Raw genomic sequence first — 21,008 nt, forward strand, 5'->3', positions numbered from 1 at the left:
CCCAAGACCCAACAAAAAAACTAACCCAGCAAATGTATTAATGTTTGGATGAATCGAAACCCTCTATTGCTGTTTTCATAGACCTTAGGAAAGCTTTCGACACCGTCGACCACTCTATCTCACTGAATCTTCTGGACGATATGGAAATTCTGAGTTTCGCCGATGATACTGTGTTGTTTTGCGAAGACGAAAACTGGTTTAATTTGAAACATAAATTGGAACATAGCCTTCATTAAATCAAATCGTGGTTCGACCACAGGCTCTTATCTATTAACTTTGAGAAAACCTTTTAAGTACGTAACATCCAGTATTCATGACAACTCTCTACCAGAATATGACATCAAAATCTTCAATACGGAAGTCATCAAACCCACAAAGAAAATGAAATATCTTGGAATAATTTCAAACAGCAATCTCATATGGAACCAGCACATAGACCACATAGTTAAAAAATTACGTTGCATACTTTACAAATTCAAACGGAAAGCAAACATACTCAATCAAAAACAGAAAATTATGTTATATAAGAGTTCAGTAAAGCCCCATCTGAGATATGGTTGGGGTGGAGTGTCGAAAACTCATCTACATTCTCTTGAGGTTATGCATAAGAGATTTATCAGATATATCCTACGGAAAGGTTACAACTACCCTAGCCATCTACTTTATTCAGAATCTAGAATATTTGATCCCAGGCAGCTATTTTTATAAATGTTACTGCTGTAAAGCATGATAACAAAAAAAAATTAACTACTTATCACCATAAATATGGTATACGTCGGAATCATAGTATCATCATACCATTAATGCTCAAATCAGTTGGGCAGAAATCCTACCGGTATTTGGGACCAAAACTCTACAGTTTTCTTCCTGAAAATTCAAGATGCGATTCAAATCTCAAAAATTGTATGACAAAGATTAAATTATTTGTCAAGAATATACCACGAGCAGAGATACATAGACAAATATAAAAATAAATACTTACTTCCACGATTGTGGATATATATTGTGTAATAATTTGTTTGTAGTGTGGAATCCTTATGATTTAAATCTCTATATCTATTGATTGTTTAATTTATTTTTATTTTGTTCAAATGTGTCCATTTCAAACTTCACCCATTCAATACATTAGTTTATTTTTAATTCTTCATATTCTGTTCAAATGTGTCCAGTTTGAGCTTATATTCTTATCTATATCTAGTACTAATTCCCATAGATCAATTGGTTTTATTTATTTATATTCTGTTCAAATGTAGCTATTTTAAATTCATATCTTAGTACTTAATGCATGAATCTCATTCAATGTCAGATTCAGTATTTTCATTCCTTACACACAGCAGATCATTTTTCCTCGTAAAATGTATTGTTCACTGTTCAATTCTATATGTACATGTATATTTACTGTAAACAAACTTAAGAAAGTGAATAAATACATATTATCATTACATAATAATATAATACACTTGAAATGTTGACAGTGTTATACGGTGATTGTACTTCGAGTCAGAAAAATGTTTACAAGTGGTACAAGCTTTCCATTGAAGGTCGAGAAGATGTGAATCGTCCAATCACTTTTAGAGAAGTTTCTGTGGATATAGGCTTATCAGCCAAGTTCGATCAATGATCAAGGTTCTGCTCACTGTTTTCTTCGATTATCGTGGCGTAGTGCATAAGGAGTTCTTGCCACATGATCGCACAGTCAAAAAGGAGTATTATCTTGAAGTTATGCGTCACTTGCGAGAAGTAAAACAGAGAAAAAGTACGGTATTATAGAAAATCAATTCATGGCTATCACGATAATTTACCTGCTCACTTATCATTGCTTGTTCGTAATTTTTGACCAGAAACGACACCATAATCTTCTTAAAGTAACCGTATTCACCAGATTTGTCCCCCTGTGACTTTCTCCTGTTCCCAAGAACGGCGTTTAGCGACGATCGAGGAGATAAAAACTGAATCGCTGAAAGAGCTCAAGGACATACCAAAAAATGCATATCGGAACTGTTTCAAGGATTGGAATAAACGCTGGCACAAGTGTGTTATTTTTGAGGAGAATAACTATGAAGGTTACAAAAAAAATTGACGAATAAATAAATATTTTTTGAGAAAAATTAAAATTCACCTTATTTTTGGCACAGACGGAATATATTCGAAAAAAATTATTCTTGGTGGTCTTTATCAACGAAATACCAACGAATAGAACCAAAAACAATGATTTTCAGAATGTTTGTCTGCTGTGTTCTATCTTCGAAAACGGCTCGATCAATTTGGTAGCGGTTTTCACTGTTATATTGTATTTCAATACTGTTTGATTTATTTCAAGCGATTCAGGAATGAAAAAGTGCTTGAATGAATTTATTTCCAATTGTCATGGGCACACACTGAACAGAAATATAAATTATTGAAATTAATGAGGTCGGTTACTCATCAAATGCGATTTTCACTACAATTTATGCCTGATGAAGTGCCCGTCATCGTACTTAAAAAATGCGCAAATGAACTCGCACCAGTATTTTGCAGACTTTTCAACCTGTCTTACAAAAAAACGGATTTTCTTTCTTGTTGGAAGATTGCTCGCGTTGGGCCTATTCCCAAAAAGGGCAAGAAAAATCTTCCAAATAACTATAGACCAGTCGCTTTGCTATCAGAGATATAAAAATCATGGAGAAAGCTGTAAAGCACCATATCTTTAGACATTTGAGAGGCTTCAACATCTTGAGCGATCATCAATATGGCTTTCGGAAATAAAGGCGACAGGCTTCCTTCTATCGTATGTCACCCATATTTTGAATAACAGAAACATGGAGAATCAAGAGCTGTTGCGCTTGATATTTCTAAAGCCTTTGACCGTGCGTGGCATGAGGGTTTGCTGGCCAAACTTCGTTGCTATGACTTGTCAGACCATTTTTGTGTATGGCTCTTCAGCTTCCTGAAAGAACGTTCCCTGCAACTGGCCGTCGATGGATATCTCTCGAATACTTTTACCATCAACGCTGGTGTTCCCCAGGGATCCATATTGTCTCCAACCATCTTTTTATTGTATATCAACGACCTATTGAAAAAACAAAGAATCCAATATATTGCTTTGCTGACGACAACACACTTGTCTCGTCATTCCATTTGAATTCCAGAACATCGGCTGCGGATGCACATCTTCACCGGCAGCAGGAGGTTGCATATCTCAATGAGGATCTAAAAGTGATTTCGAATTGGGTTGAAACTAACCAGGTTCAATTCAATGCCTCAAAACCTAGGCATCGGTTTTCTCCAAAAAAAATTAATGTCTCCGAACCGAATATAATGATGTTAGGACAGACAATTCCGCTTTCTGCTTCGAAGAGTTTGTTGGTGGGTTGAAATGGATACCAGTATGTCTTGGCACAATCGTGTTGCTGTAATTGCAAAGGCTGCTTCTCGAAAGCTTGGAACACTATCCTGAACCAGAAAATTGTACACACCTCAGCAATTTTTAATGTTTTGTAAGGCTCCGATCATGTATGTTCTCATGTATGGAGCTCATTCCCCAAACATACCCTGGCACATTTGATTCCACCAAGAGCGGTCCATATCAGATGTGTGCGACGGACTGTGGCTGCTCATCGTTTTGAGGTTCAAATTAGTACACCTCGAACTTCACTGTTTAAGAACTCTTTCATCTGGAGAACTGCGTTCATGTGGATTAAACTTCCCGTGAGTGTTTTTTCAAATGGATTTAGTCTCCAGCAATTCAAATCCAATCCAATGTGAATCGCTACTTTTGCACAGGCATCGCTCTTGGAGCGCCTTAAGAATTATTCTGTAGTACTTGTGTTTTGCCCTTTAAAAAAAATTCGAGTGTTGTAACGAATGTTGAATTGACATTTCCTCATCCGATATTTATATTTCAATCGAAATCGATCAAAAAAGTATGAGAGAAGGCCGAATGAAACATGAAAGTGAAAAAAAGGAAACTCTCGCACTATTGAAGCTGCGCAACTAACAAAATAAAGCAAAAACAAAGGTAAATATTTTTCTCTGATCAATCTAATTCTGACTCAATTAATCCTTCGTAGAAAGATATGACGTTGCAAAACAAATTGTTGAAAAATGGCGAATGGCGACAAAATACACTTTGAAATCGCAGCAGGCCGCGGGCTGCTCTTTGACATCTCAGTAATTGGTTGCCGGTGATGGTTGTTGATTATTGGAAAAATCTAATTTATCTCGAATGAAGTGTAATTACACAATACTTTTAGTATGTAAAAATCGTTACTGATCAAAGAAAAGTATGAAAATGAACTGCAAAATTAAACAGCAGTTGTTAAAAATGAACTGTTCACATAAAAATAGGATATTATCGTAATTAGTAAAACAAAAACAAAAAGCTCTGAGAAAAACATGGTCATATTTCGATGGCGCCACCTGGGAAAAAATTAAATGGAAAGGGGGGTCTTGTGACATATCTTTTCGAAGCTCCTGACAAATGCTTCACAACTCTATAATATAATGTCAATATCTTCAACTACTACAAAATGGCTGAACTTTTAATAATTGCTTGAACACATTGACATTTAACTACATAATATGAGGTAATAAGCTTGAGGTCAGTTCAGAAGATGCTCACAATGGGTGCCTTGAACTTCTTGACATAAATGAACAGCCTATGCGATATCTCACGCCGAACATTTTCGAACATACTAACGTCAATATCTCTATAAATATTTATTATTCTCTACCGTATATCCAATATTGGAGCAGGTTTAGTTTCGTACACCTTTTTGCTTTAAATGGCCCCATAAAAAAGTCCAATGGTGTCAAATCTGGCGAGCGGGCTGGCTATTCTGTAGGACCCCGACGGCCAATCCAACGACCGGGAAAAGTAGTATCCAAATAGTTTCTTACTTGTCTGGAGTAATGTGGTGGTGCTCCATCTTGTTGGAATACAATATCCATATCGAATTCATTAGGATTCGCTTCAATGGTTGCAGTGATGAGAGGGTCAACAGTAGTTTCCAGCATATTCAAATACAGTTTTCCTGTTGAATTCTCATCAATAAATAGAGGTCCTACAATATGGTTTCCCAATATTCCTGCCCAAACGTTAATTTATTCTGAATATTGGGTATGTGTTTCCCGGAAAACGTGAGGGTTGGTGTCACTCCAATAACGGCAATTTTGTCTGCGAACATTGCCATTTGAAAAAAATGTACATTCGTCACTAAAACAAATATTGTGGAGATAGGTAGGATGCCTTGCAATGGTTTCCGTCATGATTTCGCAGAATTCTGTTCTTCGATCAGGGTCATCTTCAGTTAATTGGTGAACCATTTTAATTTCGTATGGATGATATCTATTCCTCTTCAGAAGTCTCCACACAATAGAAGAAGCCACCTCACGAACATTCGCGACGGAATAAGTAGACTGTTCAGGATTTACTACCATCCCACCAATTATTTGCACTTGCTGTTCTTCCGGAATGGACGGACTACCTGGGGGCTTTCTATTATGTACACTACCGGAAGTTGTAAATTTGGATATAAGTTCCCTCAAATATATATTTTCTACAGATAGGACGATTCGGAAAACGTTCATTGAAAATTCTTTCGGTCTCGTGAAAGTTACGCGTCGCACCGTAAATAAAAATCGCTTTAATTTTTTCTTCCAATGGACGAGAACTAAAATGAGAATATTCTAACTGAACAATGATCTTCACTGTCGTACTGACATTTTTTAACGTTTTCATAAACAAAAAACAACCTAAGTAACCTTATCGGGTTGTTGGAATTGCCATATGACAGATAAAAACAAATATTTCTAGAAATAACGATATTAATGTGTTTGTCTTCAGGACATTATTAAATGTTCCGCCATTTTGTAGTAGGTGAAGATATTGACTTCATATTCTGGGGTTGTGAAGTTTCCATCAGGAACTTCGAAATAATATATCACAAGATCCCCCTTTTCATTTAATTTTTTTTCCCCAGTCGTCATCTTGAAAATTTCATCTGTCAATTTCACTTCAAAATATGGTATTCATGCATTAATTTCATTATCTCTAATTTCAATTTTTTGAGTTGACTCGTTCTTAAAGTAAAAGGGGGGGACATTAAAGAAATGCACTGTATAAATGTATAACTGTGTATATATTAATTTGGACTGTTTGAGTAGAGAAAAGATGATTATCTCCACTAGAATTTTTGTTTCATATTCAAAACAGGGTTTCCAGTAGATAATTTTCATCTCGGAAAAAACTTCTATATTGCAGAAGTACGTCAAAACATTATCGAGGCTCAACTCAGTACACCTCGAACTTGACTGTTTAAGATCTCTTTCATTTGGAGAACGGCGTTTATGTGGAATAAACTTTCTGATAACGTTTTTCTAAATGAATGTTTTCCTTCTTTTAAGGACATAGCACAAGCACTACAGGAAAATCCTTGAGGCGCTCTCAGAGCGGAGCCTATGCGAAAATTGTTATTCTCATTGGATTTGAATAGCTGAAGATTAAATCTATTTGGAAAAACGTTCTCAAGAAGTTTATTCCACATAAACTCAGTTCTCCAAAAGAAAGAGTTCTTAAACAGTGAAGTTCGTGGTGTACTGAGTTGAACCTCATAACGATGAGCAGCCACAGTCAGTCGCGTATTTCTGATGGCATCAAATATGCCATGTCACTTGAACTCTTCCCGTGAAAGTATCTATAGAAGAGAGATGAATCTTCAACCTTTCTTCGATGTTCCAGACTATTAAGGTTGCACGTGATGTTCGCATCTCCAATCAGCCGGATGGCTCTTAACTGGATGGAATTCAGCAAATTCAGGGTATGTTTGAGGCAAAGCTCCATACATGAGAACATACATGATCTGAGCTTTATAAAACATCAAAAGTTGCTGAGGTGTGTACAATTTTATGGTTCAGAATAGTGTTCCAAGTTTTCGAGAAGCAGACTTTGCAATTACAGCGACACGATACCATACCATACTCCAAAGAAGTAAGTTGGGAAAACGTTGCTCTGAGAGTATGAAAGGTAAAGGTCACCATTGGTGAGCATCACCATGAGAGAAAACATTGTTCTGTAAGTGATAAAGGTAAATGTTATCTTTGGTGAACGTCATCATTGAGCAAACGTTGCTCTGGAAGTAGAAGAGGTAAACGTTACCTTTGGTGAACGTCATCATTGAGCAAACGTTGCTCTGTAAGTATATAAGTAGAAAAGGTAAATGTTACCTTTGATGAACGTCACCATTAAGCAAACGTTGTTCTGTTGAATTGTTTCAGTTTCTGATATTTTTTGTTGTTCTCAGGTCAGGATAAGGTCTGAGGACAGACCTTTTGCAGGATGTAGAAATGTAGGAGACAACTAATGTTCAGATGACGAATAACCCTGGATCGGTTGAACAAGAACAGTCAGAGTCAGGCATTGTCAGGCAAGAATAAACATTGTATTTAGGGATTTCGTGTTTATGTTATCGGTATTCCTTCAAGGTACTTTAATAAACTTCAAAATCAATATGGCTGGCTAGCACTGCACAACAACGCCATCTAGGTATTTGTATTATACGTCACATCCATATCTAGGGGAAAATAGGGCAATGCCGGTCAGTGGGCAATACCGGTCATACCAATATTACCTTGAAAGGAGTTGAATCTGGCAACAGCGAATCGCTCTAGCGGCGGATTTTAGTATTGTCGTACCGACCGCCTTGAGTAGATTCAGTCAGAGACAAGCGCTGAAGTAACACGATTGGCGGCTTTGTTTTTATGGTATTTCTTGTAGTTCCACCAACTCTGAAAATAAGTTGTAAGTACTTATATTAACTATTTTTAGAACTATACCTATTTCAAGAGTAGGTTACTACACCGTATAATCCTCTTACGCTTCAATATGAATACTATTAAAACCGTTAAGACTTCAAATGATTTTTGAATAAGGGCATGCATGTGAGGGTAAAACCGGTCAAGTGACCGGCATTGCCCACATAAAAAACGTATTATTTAATGTTTTTTTTAATTTTTTTATTACAGATGCCGAAACCACGTATCAGAAAAACTGAGAGGGCAAAGTGGTCTGTTGAATATCTTAATGCTGCCAAACGATTATATGAACAAGGTGAGATTTCTATGCGAGCTGCTGCTAAACGATTTGAAATTCCGTTTTCCACCTTGCAAGAAAGAATTAAAAAGAAAAAAATGGTTACTCCTACTATGGGCAGAAACACTGTTTTCACCAGGGAGCAGGAGGAAGAAATGGCAAACCAAATAAAATATCTAGCATCCATATTTTATGGCTGTACCAATAAGGAAGTCCGACGCATGGCATTTCAGTATGCTGAAAAAAATGGCATAACCCATAATTTTAATACCGAATTAAAACTAGCAGGTCGCGATTGGCTGATAGCCTTTCAAAAGAGAAATCAAATTTCAATACGAAAAGCAGAAGCAACTAGTTTAAACAGGGCTACTGCCTTCAATAAAGAAGAAGTCAACCGGTTCTACGAACTTTTACAACAAGTTAATGAGAAGCACAACTTCTCACCGAGAAACATCTACAATGTCGACGAGACCGGAATTTCCACGGTCCAGGATCCGGGAAAAGTGTTAGCGGCAAAAGGTCAAAAGAGGGTTGGTTCGATGACAAGCTGGGAAAGAGGTCGCAACATAACAGTTGTTTGTGCAATGAGTGCTGCTGGAGGTTTTATACCTCCAATGTTTATTTTTCCTCGCCAACGGCATTCATCCCTATTGGAAAAAGATGGTCCCATTGCAGCTGCATATGAATGTTCCAAGAATGGTTGGATAACAGAAGAACTATTCGTTAAATAGCTAAAACATTTTGTGGTTCATGCAAAACCATCCGAATCTGACAAAGTCTTATTAATATTAGATAACCATTCAAGTCACGTTTCACTGGCAGCCTATGCCTTTTGCAGAGGAAATAATATTACCATGTTATCCATACAACCCATACCTCTCACAGGACTCAACCATTAGACGTTTCGTTTTACGGACCACTCAAGTCCTATTATAGGAATGAGTGCAATCTCTACATGAAATCCCATGCAGGAGAAAAAATATCACCTTATGAAGTTGCCTCATTGTTTCGAAAAGCTTTTGCTAAAGCTGCATCGGTAGGTAAAGGAGAGGCAGGGTTCAAAGCAACCGGAATCTACCCCATTAACCCGCATGTCTTCAAAGATGAAGACTACTTGGCTGCTGAAGCTTTAAATGAGCCAAAAGAAATAACTGTTTTCATCAATGAAAATGATACTAAACTTGGCGATGATATTGCTCAAGATATAGGGCCGGGCCAAGAAGTGACAGGATGCTCGAAACAACATTACTCTTCAGAAAATATCGTCTCTGCAACACCTTCTACTTCAAAACCTCTGTCCTCACTCAATTGCACTGTTGAAGATCTCCTTCCAAAACGAAAAAAGACTACGAGAGTTGAAAAACCAAATCGGAGACCTAAACAGCACTCGACCATTCTAACTTCTACACCTCTTAAGGACCTATTGCAAGAAAAAGAATTTAAGAAGAATGAAAAACTGGAGAAGAATAAAGGTAAGACGAATAAAAGAAAAGGTTTAAAGGACGCTAAGAGAAACATAATAGACTCGCTTGATAAAAGTAGTATTGAAGAACCAAAGATAGCAGACATCACTACCCGGAAAAAACTTCGAACAAAATTAAGCAAAAAACAAACAGAGTCGTCCTCGGAATCTGATATTGATATGGAAATCTGTAGTGATAGCGAAAATTATGAAACAGATTTAAATGTTTGCCTTGTGTGCAATGATTATGGACCAAATAGTGAAGTTTGGTATAGATGTACAACATGTGGACAATGGGCACATCAGTTATGTTCCGGGAAGGATACACCGAGGGGATATATTTGTGATTTTTGTGTATGACCGGTATTGGCCATGCCCATGACCGGTAATACCCACAGGTCAGGACAATTCCGGTCAATGACAAGTTTTTCAAATTGAGTGTTTTATATTACAAAATGTCAGTTTTTTCTTTTCAATTGTGTTCAATTACATAGAATAAATGTTACTTTATCTTTTGCTTTCAATATAATAATTATAGGTTTTGTATTTTCACTTTAATGCTCAAATATCGTTAACTGACCGGCATTACCCCATCTTACCCTAAGGGTTACTTTTTTGGGTGTTTTGTATTCATTTACCAATGTATATATCTTTATCTAAACTGCATACATGTATATTCCTTATGGTGTATAAATCAAGTGATTGATCAAATATTCATTCAAAATCAAACACTAGATCACACCATGAAGTATGGACAATATATCTTAGACAACATCATTACTAATAAATGCTCCTCATATCAATTAACTGAATTACATTTTTTAGAAAATAGAACATACAATTCATACATGAATTCTGCAAATATAGTCTGAAACCATTTACCTAACAGCCTTGTTAACCAGTTGATACCGTTATTGCATCGTAAATAATCGATGTTATTGCGATATCTAAATCAAACAAAGACTGAACTAATTTCCTATGGAAATTAATGATCTGTATCGTGAGCCGAACCAGACATATGTTAATGGAATATTTCTGTTAAAACACCCACTTTCAATTCTACAATAACAATCGTCATTTTAACAGGACATATGCAGAACACTTATTATATTGTAAGACTGATCAATAAATTAATTGTTTACGCTAAATAAAAACTCAGGTAAATTTTTACAGAAGCAAAAATGTTACTTTGTGATGTTGTCAATCTCGCTTAAGAAAACTATTGTATACTTAGTTTGAGTATTTCATGTCCAACCTTCAATTTGTTCAACTAAAGTGTTTATAACGTCATTTGTTAGCGCAACCTGTCACAACTAATAAATTACTTAATTAATTTGTTCCTCTTTTTAGAAGTTTCCCACAATTTTTGTATAAAAATATAGAAGAAGATAGCCAAACCTTTCCAAAAAAATATACACCTTTACTTTAAAGTAAATTATTCTTTGTGAAATTACGAATCGAATACCACCTCAATTATAATTTTGGAAGAAACCGAATTCATAAACTAGAGACTATGAGGGTTAGCAATGCTGCGCACAAATGTGAATTGTGGTTAGTTTATGTATTCTAATGGCGGTGTTCTTGCTCCAGACAGGATTCGTTTTTGTCCGTTTGCTTTTGTGATGAAAGCGTCTGTGGAACACATTAATATAAAGCCATTCCTTCTTCATTGAGGTCTGAATTGGAATAGTCTGTTGATAATTCAACTGAGCCACTAATTATTCCCGAGTTCAATATTGGCGTCCCGAAGGGGACTTTAATGTGTTTCAGACAAATTCCATTCCGATATTATATCTCTCAATTGAGACTGTTGGGAGCCAGTTTATTATAAATGTTTGTTAGTTTTGGTTAGTGAGTACCATTCGTCAATTATCAATATGAATATGTCAACCTTATCAAGCAAGTTATTATTGATTCCTTTGAACTCATTATTTGACTGTTTTTCTCATTCCTGAAGAGTATGGGTAATTTCATATAAGTTGAGCCGCGTCTGGTGTTTTTAGTAGTTCGATGTCTCGGCTTCGACTTTGAAGTCATTTTCAAAAACCTATCACTATACTGAGGTCTCAATCTGCCTACACCTTAGGTACTGACACGCTGTAAATGTTTCGTGACTTGACGTCATGGTATCAATCTGCCTACTCCTCAGGTCGCGTCACTGGTCTCTGCATGGTTCTCCATATGCCTACTCCCAAGCATCGACTGTCGCTCCACCCCCCCATACCCGCTCCCGGGTTGAGTGCCCTGAGTTGAAATCTTCCTCACACGGGTAATGTGTGCAGAACATTCCATCTCGTCCATCCACCCCCGGTCCTCCAGAGCAGTCCTCAACTTTCTGCTGGGCACTTCAGCAAGATTGACATCTGACCTCCTTTGGTCGAAAGTCAGCCTCTAGGTGTTTTCACTTTTTGATATGTTAAATTGTTTTATCATGACTTTCCTAACTGAATTATTGCAAGGGGCCTCCAAAAACTGACCGAAGACGAGTGTTTTTTTATTCGCGAGCAAGTGTTGGTTCTCAGTGAATCTGAAAATGAGATTAATTTGAAGTCTGGTTGGGAAATTTTCATACTTACCGCAGCCGCCTGACAGCAACTCTCGGGGGTGGTCTTTGGTTCTGCTTCGTTGACATCCTGTGTGTGTCTCTCGGAATCTGGGGTCATCCCTGTTTAGTGCGTTATGTAGGTCGATTAGCGCTGGGTTGTCGTGCGCTAGAATTCTATCTAACATATCCTCTGCGTGTTTCCTCATGTATGCGTCCACTTAGTGTATGTTCAGGTCTAGATCCCGGAATATGTACCTATTCGGTACATATCTTGGAGCGTTTACGGCGGCCCTTACGCACACTTTCATAAACGACTGGATCTGTCTTCTTTATGTCGCTGCGCACTGGCCTCAGGCAGTGCAGGCATTCAAGGATTATATCGGTAGTATTACGATCTTTATCATCAACAGCTTCACTTTCAGTCCCATGTTGCTTCTTCGTCCTATTATTGGTAATAGGTGTTGTCGGGCAGATTTAGAAATTCCTATTCTCTGCAGTACGTGAGACCTGAACGTTAATCTTCTGTCTAGGTTGACCCCAAGTATTTAGCTTTTTTGGTCCACGGAATCTCTTGTTCGTTGAAGACGACGTTTCCTTCCGGGTGTACCATCCTCCGGGTGAACAGTATTGCCTGACTCTTGTCAGGGTTTATACTGATCTTCCACATGTTGGCCCATTTCTATAATCTATCTGCCTGTTGCTGCAACTATCTAGTGACGTGCGCTTGGCTTGTTGATATCACCAGCAGAGCTGTGTCTTCCACATAGAGCGCCAACTTGTTAAAGTTGTTCTCTGGCTTGGGCACGTCTGCTGTGTATACCGAGAAGAGGTGTTGCGAAAGGACTGCACCTTGTGGGACCTATTCTGCAGTGGCATCGCCTGTCAGCTAGAAAAGACTCGATTAATCTTACCATTGGTTTCATGTAGCCAAAGTTGATCATTTTGGCCAGAAGTCCGTCATGCCAGACTCTGTCAAACGCCTTGGAGACGTCTAAGAAAATCGCTCCGGTATTGTATTCTTTGCCTAGGTTGAAGCCTTCCATGGCCAAGTCCACTACCGTCAGGACTTGCAGCTCTGTCGAGTGTTCTGAACTGAAACCGAACTGTGTGGTTGTATTCCTAATTCGTTGATTTGATTCTCTAATTTTTTCAGAATGATACGTTCTGCCACTCTGCTTAAGAAAAGGGTTAAGCTGATTGGCCTGTGGTTATTCGGGAATAGGTGTTTCTTCTTTGGCTTCGGGATATGGATAACCGTCGCCTCCTTGACATTTATAATTTTTATTATAGCTGCTATAACCTTTCGTGGTAGGACTTTCAGAGCCCGGTTTGTTATTTGTCTGGGCCTGGTCCGTGTAGACGATTCCTTGCTCGCTGTTTATTGGCGGGCATGGCTTTCGAGGTCCCTTCCTAAGAGTTTTCTGGATTTTCCATGCAGATGTGTCTTCGGTGTCAGTCCACCGGTTCTGGTCTGGTATTTTATGTCCCTTGACGAGTGGAGGGGCGGCCGGTAGTTGGAGCGGTGGTGGAGTCGCTAATGAGAATGGGGTTGTACAGAAGCAAGATAAGCAATGTTATGAGATATATAACATGACAGTAAGGATCTCCATGAATAGGGCAATATTTGTGAATCATCCTGTTTGTTGGGGGAGTTGGAACGTTTTTCAATGACAATAGCTTCGCGGATTATCCTGGCCTGAATACTGTTTTCGGCGACAATGGTTTTGGTGTTTTCGAAGCTTATTGTGTGGCCTATTTCACGATGATGTTTGAAGACGCATGAGACTGCATCTGATTGGAGGACAACAAGCGCATGTTCATAAGCTCTGTTGGAGATTCTTCTGTTGGTCTGCCCGATATAATAATAATAATAATAATAGTAAGAGAGCAGGAATTGGAGCATTTCTCTTTAGGGCAGCTGCTCGAGCAGCTAATGAACTCGGTATAGTTTTCGACTCTGAACGAGGTGACTACAACTCTGTCACCGAGTTGGAACCCGTTCAGCAAAAAGCTCAGATAAAAGCCGCAGAAATCACCTTACTTCTGCGGAGACACAGGGATAAGCCAATGCATGGGGTCTTCTTCAATAACATTGAAGACCTTGGCTTATCAAAGCGCCTGACGTTCGCTTTTCTCAGGTCGAGTGGGCTGAAGTCGGAAACTGAGGGGTTCATCATGGCTTGCCAGGATGGTGTCTTCAACACCTTAGTCTACCGCAGTCGCGTGATGGGTATAGAGGTTCCTGACACAAGGTGCAGGGCCTGCCGCGAGGCGCCCGAGACCCTAATGCACTTGCTATCAGCATGTCCAGCATATGCGGTCTCGGCCTATATCCATCGACATAACGCGGCCCTAAGAGTGCTATATTACCATCTGCGGCACTCTTACGGTATTGACGAGACACCGGTGTTACCCTACGCTCCGGGGGATATTGAATCCGTTGTGGGGAATGAGAAGTGCCGAATTTATTGGAACTATTCGTTCCCCACCCTCAGGCTCATACAAACTACTGAGCCTGATGTAGTCCTTCTCGACCACCAGACCAAAACGATATTTATCGTGGAGTTTTCAGCTCCTGGCGAGACGAATATCGTCAGAAAAGAGTAGGAAAAACGGATAAAATATCGAGATTTTCTCTTCGAACTCCGCAGACTCTATCCAGATCACTCTGTCAAGATGGTTGTTCTGATTATTGGAGTCCTTGGTGGAATGATGTCTTCTCTACTCTCGAATCTCAAAATCATACCGGCTTGCCGCACTAAGGCAGAAATCTTAGCCGCACAGATGCAGAAGGCTATCATTCTTGGCTCACTGCGTTTGCTCAGGGCACATGATTCTCGGACCCAATGATCACTTACCCCACGGTGTGGGGAGTGGTCATTGGTTGATTATGCTGGCGCGCCCTCCCGAATGTATCGGGGCTTCGGGGGATAGGGCCTGACCAGCGCACACTACGGTGAAAAAAAAATAATAATAATAGGTCTTTATTCCCAGAATGATACAATAAATAAATGTGAACATTTACTGAAACGTGAAAGGCTGAATATCAGTTGTTTTTCATCTTAGGTAATTCTGAAGCAGGTGGAACATGATATTTCGGCTCTGTGCCTCATTGGGTATTGTGTTGTTATTGTGTATTTAGGTGATCGTAGAAAAGTGGAAATTTGATTGTTGGCTTGTATCGTGCCTCTTCAGAATTCTCCTCACTTTGTCGGTAACTTCCATCAATATAAGAAACGAAATCTTTTGATTGATATATCTGTTCATCGGGCTGTATAATATGTAGAATGCGGCTTTGCTGAAATTGGTTGAAGTCATATTGAAGTTGATGAAGACCGTCTTCATCATGGTTTCAAACTTGACAAATGTATTCCTCTCGTTTTTCGAATGGTGTATCGAGACACAAGACACGTGCCCATTAAAAATTTTGAGGAGGAAGCTAGCAGAGTCCGGGGGAGCTACATTTGGCACCACTCCTCTAAAGATTTCCAGGTACAAAGTTCCGAGGTTTTTGATATCATCACCCATTTTGGAAATACTCGCGGATCATCTCCATTGAAATTCAACGCCACTATTTTCAATTATGCACTTGCAATGATATGAAATTGGAAGATAGTATTTTTTTATGAGCTTTCAAGTGATGGTATATTGTTATTCAAACATGTGTGACTAGAAATGGAGGCAGATGGTAGAACTATGAATGTGGTATGTATAAGAATATCTATAAGGGGGAGGAATTTTGATATTCTTTTTCGTTTTCATTCAGGGTAAGGACTTATCAACGATAAGTGCTTATCAACAGCATATCCCGCACCCGTTCAAGGAGGCGACGATTATCCATATCCCGAAGCCAAAGAAGAACCACCTATTCCCGGATAACCACAGATCAATCAGCTCAACCCCTTCCTTAAGCAAAGTGGCAGAACGTATCATTCTGAAAAAATTAGAGGATCAAATCAACGAATTAGGAATACTACCACACAGTTCGGTTTCAGTTCAGAACACTCGACAGAGCTGCAAGTCCTGACGGTAGTAGACTTGGCCATGGAAGGCTTCAACCTAGGCAAAGAATACAATACCGGAGCGATTTTCTTAGACATCTCCAAGGCGTTTGACAGAGTCTGGCATGATGGACTTCTGGCCAAAATGATCAACTTTGGCTACATGAAACCAATGGTAAGATTAATCGAGTCTTTTCTAGCTGACAGGCGATGCCGCTGCAGAATAGGTCCCACAAGGTGCAGTCCTTTCGCAACACCTCTTCTCGGTATACACAGCAGACGTGCCCGAGCCAGAGAACAACGTTAACAAGTTGACGCTCTATGCGGAAGACACAGCTCTGCTGGTGATATCAACAAGCCAAGCGCACGTCACTAGATACTTGCAGGGCCAACATGTGGAAGATCAGTATAAACCCTGACAAGAGTCAGGCAATACTATTCACCCGGAGGATGGTACAACCGGAAGAAAACGTCATCTTCAACGAACAAGAGAATCCGTGAACCAAAAAAGCTAAATACTTGGGGTCAACCTAGACAGAAGATTAACGTTCAGGTCTCACGCACGGTAGAGAATAGGAATTTCTAAATCTGCCGACAACACCTATTACCAATAATAGGACGAAGAAGCAACATGAGACTGAAAGTAAAGATGTTGATGATGAAGATCGTAATACTACCGATAGTCCTGAATGTCTGCACTGCCTGGGGCCAGTGCGCAGCGACATACAGAAGACAGATCCAGTCGTTTATGAAAGCGTGCGTAAGGGCCGCCGTAAACGCTCCAAGATATGTACCGAATAGGTACATATTCCGGGATCTAGACCTGAACATACACTAAGTGGACGCATACATGAGGAAACACGCAGAGGATACGTTAGATAGAATTCTAGCACACAACCCAGCGCTAATCGACCTACATAACGCACTAAACAGGAATGACCCCAGATTCCGAGAGACACACACAGGATGTCAACGAAGCAGAACCAAAGACCACCCCGAGAGTTGCTGTCAGCCGGCTGCGGTAAGTATGAAAATTTCCCAACCAGACTTCAAATTAATCTCATTTTCAGATTCACTGAGAACCAACACTTGCTCGCGAATAAAAAAACACTTGTCTCCGGTTAGTTTTTGGGGACCCCTTGCAATAATTCATTTAGGAAAGTCATGATGAAACAATTCCACAGATCGGAAAGTAAAAACACCTAGAGGCTGACTTTCGACCAAAGGAGGTCAGATGTCAATCTTGCTGAAGTGCCCATTAGTAAGTTGAGGACCGCTCTGGAGGACTGGGGTTGGATGGACGAGAGGGGGAGGAATTTTGATATTCTTTTTCGTGTTTATTCAGGGTAAGGACTTATCGTTGATTAAGTCCTGTACATATGTGTTAATTAGGTATTCCAGTTCTGTGCACATTCCAGGTCATCAAAACTGGTTTACCTTCTTATCCTAATAGGTATCCTAGATTGAAAAATACCAGCCATTTTCATACTAATTAATTTTTCGTCTCCAGATTTGTAAAATGAGAGTGATGAAAACTTTTTATTGCAGTATACCAAAAACCTGCTATAAATTGCAGTATAATCTAATTGGACGTGCCATAAATTCAATCCATGCTGCCAGATGAACATGAAGCAGATCGTTATCGTGTATCCAATTTACTATTCGTGACTCGACGTGAATGACGAATTGCTCATCCCGATTCGGTTCACAATCTGCAACCTGTTGACATATTCCATCATCCGGCAGCAATCAGAAGGAAAACAGCGAGTTCACTCCATGTTTCAGGTTTGAAAACTTCTAGAAGGAAACGGAATTCGACTCCCTTACGACTCACGGTGAACACTTTCATGATGTAGTTGCTGCTAGTTCTCGAGAACTAGTTTGTTCAAGATGTGACGTGGAGAAAGTCCATGAAATACAATGTTAATATAGAAAAAGTACAAAAAAAGTATGAATGTAGATATAAAAAAGTTCCAAAAATGTATAAATGTAAATATAAAAAAAGTTCTAAAAATGTACAGATAAAATATCACCTTGTATAAAGTGATAGTACAAAGAATAAATTGCTAATATATTGTTAAAAGGATTCGCTACAATACTCTTCCTAACTATTATAGGGTCTATCAACAAGTAGGTTCTTCACCGCCGTTTTGAAATGAATGTTGCTTAGATTTGCAGATCTCATTTCTAGTGGTAAATGATTGAACAACTAACCACCATTATAGTATATAAAATCCTTGATTAAATTCGAAGTTGAGATGGGAAGTCTAAAGATATAATTGCTATTACGAGTAGAATAAGGAGTAGAAGCAAAGTTGAACTTCGATTTATGTTTATAAATAAGGCAAATCGTCTCTAAAATAAAAAGTGTGATGACTGTTAAAATTTTATTGGCAGTGAACAAGTTCCTGCACGATTCTCTGGGTTCGATTTTACAGAGACATCTTAGTGCCCTCTTCTGTATTATCAATACAGAAGGTAGAAGGTATGACTCGTTCGAATGATGACTTATTTATTTTGTAGAAATTCATGTTGAATATAGAATAAAGAAAATACTTTTGTCTACTTTCTACTGTGTTTATATATTCGTTACGGCCGGTTTCGGCTTATAAGGCCATTTTCAAGTAACTCAAGTAAGTAACTCAGAAAGGTATGAGTTGCATGCCACCCAAAAAGGTATTCGTAGTCAAGATTCAATAAGAGCATGGTAAACGGTCTTTGCGATATGGAAACCCAACTCATTTGAAACCACTCTAACTGCATAGCATCCGGAGGAGATCTTAATCTTCTTCAAATCGGATGATATTATTTTATTTAGCTCCACTGAGTTTTTTTCTTAACACAATATTGTAGTATCATCCGCGAATAGAGTGAAACTACCAGATATGTTAATCATGTCATTCATATATAGCAGAAATAGAATAGTGGTGTACCACAGGGTTCTGTGTTAGGCCATGTTCTCCGAGAGTTCCGTTGTCCTCACCATTTGACTCCGACCTGAAAGGTACGATTCGAACCAAGTGTTAGTTACACCTCTACATCCATATTTATGAAGTTTTTTTTAAAAATTTTATGATTGACGCAATCAAAGCCCTTGAAATATCGCAGTCACAGCGGAAGCTTTTTTTAGTTCCTGGCTCCTTAAGATCAATCGTAGAATGAATCGCACGCGAGCTGTTGCTACCGTCGACACAAATCGACGACAGAAATGTCAACGATCAAGAATGAGATGGATAAAGTTGCGAAATCTACGATGAGCACCTTGCAGGCTTCCACCCAAAGAGGGGGTCGGTTGCAGACATCACTGTATAATAGGTACACATCGTGATCTACCATGTTAAATAGTGTGAAGAGTCAACTAGGGAGAACCGTTTTCACTATTCGTGTGGAAGCCCCCACTCGTCCTTTTGCATTTTGAGGAGGAGACGTGGCTCCCCAGCTCGAGATGCGGGAGACGCGAAAGCTCTAATCTCTCGAGACGTGGCGACTCCCGCTCTTTGTCTGAAATCTCCATTGGAGTCGTTGCATTTTGGCGATAAGAGCCTCCCTCTCTCTCAGGAGCGAGAGACGTGAAGCTCCCCGTGTGAAAGAGCGCTTATGGTTGATAGAAAACTACAAAATAGCTCGGAGTAGTCAGCGGCATAACAAGATATCACAAATTCCTTAAAATGTCTCTCAACTGAGACAATGTGTGCTCAACGAAAAGAGTTGTTGCCATTGAAGATTATAATCAAATTTATTGTTTTTATTACACCAAGTATATTTCCTTGTGATATTTTATAAATAGTTGAATTTTCATAGAAATACAGATTTCTATTAAAAAAAAACCTTAGTAAGTATTTGGGATTACATTCGGTACTTCGAGCTAAGCAGAACAGTCCTTTGAGAGGTTTCCGTTCCAAGACGAAGCGAACGATTGAAAGAGAAACGTACGGATCATGCAGCAAATTAACTTTTTCTTTCGAAAAGAAACGAAACGGAAAGAGCGGAAGAAACAGAAAGGCAAATCGAGAAGGAGTTTATTGAAAACAAAGAAATGGAAACTGAAACTGGTATTGAAAATGGTAGAACTGGAGGTTAAACGATTAGTACTAGAGTTGAAGATTATGTGATTCGGTCTCAGAAAATGAAACGGTGGAAAGTGAAGTTTTATAAAAAATATTATTCACTTCAAGGTGAAACAAAAGTCAAATTTGCATCAACAATTTACCAACTGGAACTGTATCTGTTTCAAAGATTGACATCAACAGTCTCTCTGGAAATATTGCTGGTAAAGTAGTTGAAGACGAAAATTCTTTGAAGAATTTAACAAATGAAACTATTCTGGTCAGACAATCGTTGAAACTGTGTAAAAAAAATTCCAATTGGAACTGCTTCTGATGTTTCAAAGGTTGACGAAAATGCTCTTTCTGGAAATTTTGCTGGTAAAGTAGTTGAAGACGGAAATGCTTCTGATAATTATTGAAATGAAACTATTAAGGATGACAAATTACATTCAATCCATACTCTTTCAAATTCTGTACAAACTCAACGGCATTTGAACAATCCGCAGCTATTAACTGAAATGGTCGAGAAATAAACACTCGGTCTCAAAATGGAAAGGAAAAAAGTTGCAAATAAACTTTTTAAAACTAATGATTTTGTAACAATTGTAGAGTTCTGTAAGTAGTTGTCTGAGGTTTCTCATGACCTCAGTTGTGTATCTACTCCAGAAACGGATGATACAAAGAAGAGGCACGTGTGCACAACCTAAGAACGATCAAATTTCTATTTTGTTTTCTTCAAAGTAGTCTTCCTCAGATGTGATACACTTCTGCTAGCGTTTAGCGTTTCTGTAAATTCTTGAAACAGTTCTGATATATATTTATTCATTTATTCAATACATCCAGCAGGCCAAAAAGCTCATTCACAGGTATATACAATTAGAAATAT

The 21,008-nt window shown here is 38.7% G+C and overlaps 2 protein-coding genes across 3 annotated transcripts in view; one reads left to right on the top strand and one right to left on the bottom strand.

Annotated features, from left to right (window-relative positions):
- The window catches only part of LOC111511679 (uncharacterized), a 295,428-nt gene that overhangs the window by 263,242 nt on the left and 11,178 nt on the right, over window positions 1-21,008 (bottom strand). The gene's annotated exons all lie outside the window — the stretch shown is intronic.
- Window positions 8,002-8,799, top strand: LOC141480852 (uncharacterized). Its single transcript, XM_074171572.1, has one exon. It carries the CDS (start codon window positions 8,002-8,004, stop codon window positions 8,797-8,799), a length of 798 nt encoding a protein of 265 aa, XP_074027673.1.

The sequence above is a fragment of the Leptinotarsa decemlineata genome, unplaced genomic scaffold, assembly GCF_025532065.1.
Source record: "Leptinotarsa decemlineata unplaced genomic scaffold, Ldec_3_MD MMD2_tig00000010_RagTag_RagTag, whole genome shotgun sequence".
Lineage (NCBI taxonomy): Eukaryota > Metazoa > Arthropoda > Insecta > Coleoptera > Chrysomelidae > Leptinotarsa > Leptinotarsa decemlineata.

Excerpts from the sequence above, each read along its gene's own strand:
- LOC141480852 (XM_074171572.1), top strand. The coding sequence starts at position 8,002 with ATGCCGAAACCACGTATCAGAAAAACTGAGAGGGCAAAGTGGTCTGTT.